Raw genomic sequence first — 6,356 nt, forward strand, 5'->3', positions numbered from 1 at the left:
ATACATGGCAATAACCCCACCTTATCGATTAGATAGGGATTGGCCAATAAAGACTGATCCTGGTCGAGGTTTGTTACAAGATCATTATCATTTCGGCATAATATCATAATACTTAAAACCTTGATCAGATTAATTACATCAAAGAAGATTGGAGGCAGAAAACATGCCCTCCAATCTCTCCGCAGCATAAATACTTCGTAGACCCATTGATTTTTCTGTAAGACTCCATCAAGAAGGGAAACAATGGTTTATAGATCATAGTGCTGTAAGGGTATTTATGTAATATCCTTTCAAATGTTCTAATATAATCCTACTTGTATTAATACTCAAGCTGTGAGGGGCAATCTAGTAATTAGCCCATCTGACCTAAATCCTAGTTTTCTATAAATACTAGCTGGAGGCATCAGCCTGGGTATTCCAAACTAGATACTCAGGGTGTAATGCTTTAAGCAACCTTGTGCTTAAACCCTAAACCCTAACAACCCGAACCGTAAGCACATTTATATGTGAAATCTTAGGGCCATAAAGCATGCATTTTTATACTTGGAATAAAACTACTCAAGGTTTTTGTTTGTGTTTTTAGGTTTTAGGTGAATTCTTGTGAAAATGGAGCAAATGATGCTAAGGATCCATTTTTAAGCTATTTAGTGGTGTTTGGCAGTAGCCGGAAGCGCCCAGGAATCGAGAAAATCAAGTTTGGATTGAGCACTGAAAGAATCACGTCAATTAATCAAATTTGAATGTGATTACAGTGGGCCCCTTAGCATAATTTTGAGGTGTTAATAGTATGGATGCATAGCCCATCGAGTCAGCTTTGCAACAGTTCAAACGGCACTTGATTCTAAGTCGAAACGAAGAAGTTACGGCCTTCCCCAGCAACGGTGCCAAAAATTTGTTTGCACAAAATAATAACCGCAAGCGTACGGATCAATCGTAGCTACGGGTCAAACTCAAGGAGATATACGCCACCATATTTTCCTCACTTTAAAATAATACAAAGTGAGCCAAATTAAAGTGTTAAATTAAACTAATTAAACTAACGAAAATTAACGCGTCCTAACTCACAAGCATCTACCAAAATTACGCATCTAGGGAACTAAATTGGCATGAATTGATTGGCGTCCTAACACATAAGCATCTATCCTATTAAACTAACGTGGATTGGAAGGAATAAATCACAGCCACAAACCACAACCACGTAAAAAAACACAAAGAAAAAGTAAAGATAAGAGATTAGAGAGGTAAACCCAAAGGTGCTTGAATTTGGCTGAAATTGCTCAATATCTAAAGTACACTTTGTATAATCCTTCAAGTTTGCATTTATGCTTTCACTTAGCTGTGTACTCCGCATACCTCCTGTAAATGTATTCTTCATATAACATCTGGCCCATTTATGTTTAACCCCATAAATACGATCCAACCATGAATCAGTTTCAACCTAATAGTCGAACCTTAGTTGTTCCCACGCATTCTCAAATTATTCTTCCTCATCATATTGATATATGCATTTTTTTCAGATCTGATAGGAAGCTTGACCCATCCTTCATTAAGTTATGTAGATGCTTAATCCCATTCTGCATCAAATGCCAAGTACACAAACAATGACATGTTTCAGGAAACACTTTTGAATTGCATTTGCCATTGCGGCATCTTGATCTGTAAAAATTGTTATAGGCTTCTTTTTTTCATGACTTTCCAAGAAAGTCTCAAACAACCATTTGAATGATTCAGCCGTCTCATCATATAAAAGAGCTGCCCCAAATATAACAACTCCTCTGTGATGGTTAAATCTACAAAAAATACCAAAAGGCCTATTCTCCTTGTTTGTACAAAATGTTGTATCAAACGTCACAACATCACCAAAAAGCGCATAATCTATTATCATTCTCAGATCGGCCCAAAAAATATTAGTTATCTGCTCTTCTGTATCCAACTGTAAGCTGTAAGTAAAAGAGGGATTGAGTCTGGTTTGTTTCACAAAATACCGTAACAAACTCCCCGGTTCACCATACTTTAAGTCACACTGACGTTTAGTACGGAGATAATTGTAATGATCAACTCGGGTATAACCAAGGCTCTGTCTCCCACCTGCTTGGTTGCCCATGAACTCAAAAAAGGGCTTAGGTCTAATTCCAGAATTATCAGCCAACTCAATTTTAGAGGCATGTACATCTGAAATGATCCATTATGACCGCAACATATGGGTGGTAGATGCTACATGAAGCTCATGATTATGCTCCTCAACAAAATCTTGGCATTCGTATTTTCCAGTTTTCAAAAGAATTATTCTCATACGAGTAGCACAATTAGTTCTCGTCTCTGCTCGAGAGTTACTTGCATCATCAACACGCTTGTCTTTTGGCCGAATACCTTGTTTACAACAAACAAATCTCCTCAAAGTTATCACATTTTTATCCTTCTTGCTCTTATTTACATAGTCTTTTCTGACACTAAAACCCAATCTTCCTCCGTAATTGTTATAGAACTCATATGCTTCATTGTCATAATCAAACTGCATGCCGATGAAAGGCTTATCCGGTGTATCTATTGGATTATCCATAACCCACCTAAAGAGTAGCAAAGTATAGAAAAACAACAATGATAATTCTCAAAATTAGAGATTCATAAACACACATGAACCCTAAGAAATAGACGATACAACTAAGAGTAAGAATATAAAAACCAGAGATGTAATGAAACAAGAAACAAGAAACAACAGTATTATTTATCAAAAAAATATATATAATTTTCCTTGTTCTCAGTTGCAGACTTTTCCTGAATCCTCTCTCAAAAAAAAATAAAAAAAAATCTTGATGTTGCTTGTTTTTGCAGGCTTTAACAGATCCTTATTTTCATGGTTTAGCAAATGTGGATCGTGAACCATCAACACAACCCATTTTGAAAATTGACAAAGGGCTGTATCAGGGACTGTCATCCCTAGATCCTCAAAATATTGCTTACAATGGAGTTTCTTGTAAAAGTAAAGATTTTAGAGTATCATCCCCAGATACTGCAGGAATACCTTCAAGGTGAAATCAAATTATCTTCATGTACCTAAGGTTAGCCATTCATTTCTGTTTTGCTATAAACTAAGTTTCCAATTGTTCTTAGTGCTGATGCAGTACTGGCCCATCATTTATTTATGCTAGATGTTTAGGTTTGCTGTATAGAAATTATCACTCCAAGTAACAACAACATTATCAACTTCGATGCTTCTTTGTTGTCTTGGTCATGCTAGGACTTCCTTCCAATAATGAACCAGTCACATGGGTGTGTATCATTCTCTCTTTGGTTCAGGACTTCCAATAATCTCTCTTTGGTCATGCTAGGACCAGATTCTGTAAGTCCTCTCACTCTGTATCATCATCTCATATATCTTGTATGTAATATCTTCTTCTTACACATATTACACTAAGTTAAACAGATTTTTTTTCTTGTCTTTTGGAATTCGATGATATGATGATGTCTGTATAACATGGACATTACGTAGAAAATAAAAACTCAGAAGCTAAAACTAGACAAACAAGTCTTGGGATTTTGAATGAAGAGATAGAGAGAGAGAGAGAGAGAGAGAGAGAGAGAGAACTGACCAAAGTGCGTAGTGGTGATGCCAGGGGTTGATCCTTTCTCAGGAGGTTTATGGAGGGCCGAGAGTGAACGGTTGCAGACGCCTGGCTCACGAGGTTGCAATGCCTTCGTCGGAGTGGAGATCTGAAAGAGTGAAGACCGGTTTATGGAGGGCCGAGAGTGAAGGTTGCAACGCCTTCATCGCAAACCGCCAGAGTTTGCAGAGGTGACCACCGGAGTTTATGTGGTTCTCTTCGTTTTTTCTTTCAAAATAGTATGGAGAGAGGAGAGAGACGAGACGTGAAGGAGGAGACGTCTGCGCACTTTGCTGTTTCATTGTGAACGTGAAGAGAGGAGAGAGGAGAGAGACAAGGCTGGTTTTGAGGATAGAGTGGAGAGAGGAGAGAGAAAGAGAGTCATTGGTTATTTGCAAATGAAGCCAACCGTTGGATGCAGCCTTGAGAGGATAGAAAGAGAGTCATTGGTTATCTGCAAATGAAGCCAACCGTTGGATGCAGCTTTGACTCCACCTTTATATTTATATCTCCTTTTAAATGGCTACTCCTTTCCTCTTTCTTGTTTATCCCTGCAGCACTTGTTTTCTTCCAAGTAATCCGCCCTATAGTCTATTCTCTCCTCTTCTTGTTTTTTTCTTTTTTTTTTTTTTATTATTTTATTATCATTATTGTTTATTGTTTATTCTTTTTTTTTTGCATCAAGTCACGAAATCTCGTGGTGGGGCCCATAAGGGGCTCTTTCCACCAAGCTGGCCGAACTTCTCTCCTTCTAAATTGAATTTACCTCAATTTTGATAATAATTCTAAAATAAACAAAAATTATACTTAATGTGTTGCAGACAAGAATTGAACCTTGTACCTCCCACAAACAAATTAACTACACACCAATAAGCTATGACTACATGTATGTATATAAAAACCCAATATTTTATAAAACATTACTTTTTGCATGAAAACACATTTAATGACAAATAATAAACTCTAATTAATCATATAGCATAATTACCATAATACCCCTAGAATGAAATTACTGTTTTATCCATAAGGTTGAGACTCAGGGTTTCTGAAATCTGGGGTTTCACAATCGAGCTTAATATAATAAAGCAAGCACTACAGTCTCTTTTGAACCAAGCCTTACAGGCTTCCTTTTCTTGATGGTGACGGGCGGTAGTACCTTCATCGGATTTAGCCATTTCAGTGGTCAGGTGTTCAAGGTAATTTTGTTCATTAAATAAGAATTTCATCTTACGATGCCACATGTCATAGTTGGTTCCGTCCAACTTGTTGCCTTTGTTAAGGTCAGCAACAACATTCTTGGTAGCCATCATTACAATGTGCAAGGGAGGACATTTAGTATACATTCACAAAAAAATTTGTTCAAGAAACCCGAATTAAAATTAATGATTCTCTTTTCCACACGGTGAGACCAAAAATTTTGCTAGACTCATAATCAAATCTCACAATGTATGGGTTTGAGAACATATAATTTTAATTGATTTCGAACAAAAAATAGGAGGAAAGGACATCTCCACACCACTATTTAATGCGCCATACATCGGGTGCGTAAGGGACTCACACAAGAGACCCAAATTGGTACTTGAAGTGATATGCCGAGTCGATACAAAGTCATGATATACAGTGCAGTAGCCTCCCTTTACATGGCTTCTGAAAAATTAAAATTAAAATTACAACCAGTTCTTACATTCAAGAATCCTATTACATCACTACTAGGGAGCACCGCACTTTGTATCATGTCCAGGTACCAACTGTATCGCACATATATCACAAAACATGGGATGGGATTTGGGGTTTGACCTCTTACCCATATGGTGTAAGTCAATCAAAATCAATACCACCACGGGAGGGTAAAATCGTCAATTTAAATTTGTAAACACATAGCCAAAAAAACAAAAAAGGCAATTAAAACCAATTAGGCTGATACAAACACAATTATAGTCCAATTAGGGAAAAAGAAAGGGGATGGGTGAAGGGATTCCGCTTCACTCATCTCTTTCCCAAAAAACCCTAAAATCAACGATTGATAAAAGAAAAAAGAAAAAAACTCAACCTGCCCATATTTGTCACATTGGTCTTTGATGACCAATAGCCCCAAACATCCAATCGAATTTGCCTTCTTTTCTTCAAAAAACATAAAAAAAAAAAATTCAACAATGCAATCATTGCAACTTTTATCAAGCAATGATTACATCATACACTATGATCTACCCAAAAAAAACAAAAATTACATCATACACTATGAGTTTGTTCATATGAACAGAACCTGTTTTCATTATTTTTAATAGAACAAAAAACGAGAAGGCAGTACGCATAGAGATCGGGGCTGGCGCCGTGGTCAGGCCGCGGCAAAGCAAAACAAAGAAAAACAGCAGAATCTAATGTATGCGCACAAGCCAATAGCAGGCTGCGAGGGTCGCACAAATGCAACAAGGTCTGTTGGCATGCGCAAGGCCCGGCATGCGCTGCAGTCAGGTGTGATCCACACATGCTGCCATGGTAGCATGCACCGCCGTTGATTGCAAATCTCAAGAAACTCAAAAAATTTAATTTCTTACACCAAAAGTGAACCATAAACCAATAGCTCTGATGCCATTGTTAGATCACATAATCCAAGATCCAAATAGTTTGGATTTGGATCATACCTGAATATGTACGAAAAGATAGCGCAAGAAAGATTAAGAACCGAGCTTATGGTTACGAGTACACGAACGAATCTTCACGATCACGATAGGTTTCTCCCCAGAAAACTTCACA

The 6,356-nt window shown here is 37.4% G+C and overlaps 2 protein-coding genes across 2 annotated transcripts; both read right to left on the minus strand.

Annotated features, from left to right (window-relative positions):
• Positions 1 to 1,579: 1,579 nt before the first annotated feature.
• Positions 1,580 to 2,104, minus strand: LOC122643513 (protein FAR1-RELATED SEQUENCE 5-like). Its single transcript, XM_043837127.1, has one exon. The coding sequence runs from the start codon at positions 2,102 to 2,104 to the stop codon at positions 1,580 to 1,582; it is 525 nt and encodes a 174-aa protein (XP_043693062.1).
• An 81-nt stretch (positions 2,105 to 2,185) lies between these two features.
• Positions 2,186 to 4,777, minus strand: LOC122643514 (protein FAR1-RELATED SEQUENCE 5-like). The gene is made up of 3 exons (XM_043837128.1): positions 4,759 to 4,777; positions 2,962 to 3,022; positions 2,186 to 2,567 (listed from the first exon to the last, which is right to left on the minus strand). The coding sequence occupies exons 1-3, from the start codon at positions 4,775 to 4,777 to the stop codon at positions 2,186 to 2,188; spliced, it is 462 nt and encodes a 153-aa protein (XP_043693063.1).
• Positions 4,778 to 6,356: the final 1,579 nt, after the last annotated feature.

This window comes from Telopea speciosissima, chromosome 10 (genome assembly GCF_018873765.1).
Source record: "Telopea speciosissima isolate NSW1024214 ecotype Mountain lineage chromosome 10, Tspe_v1, whole genome shotgun sequence".
In the NCBI taxonomy this organism is placed as follows: domain Eukaryota; kingdom Viridiplantae; phylum Streptophyta; class Magnoliopsida; order Proteales; family Proteaceae; genus Telopea; species Telopea speciosissima.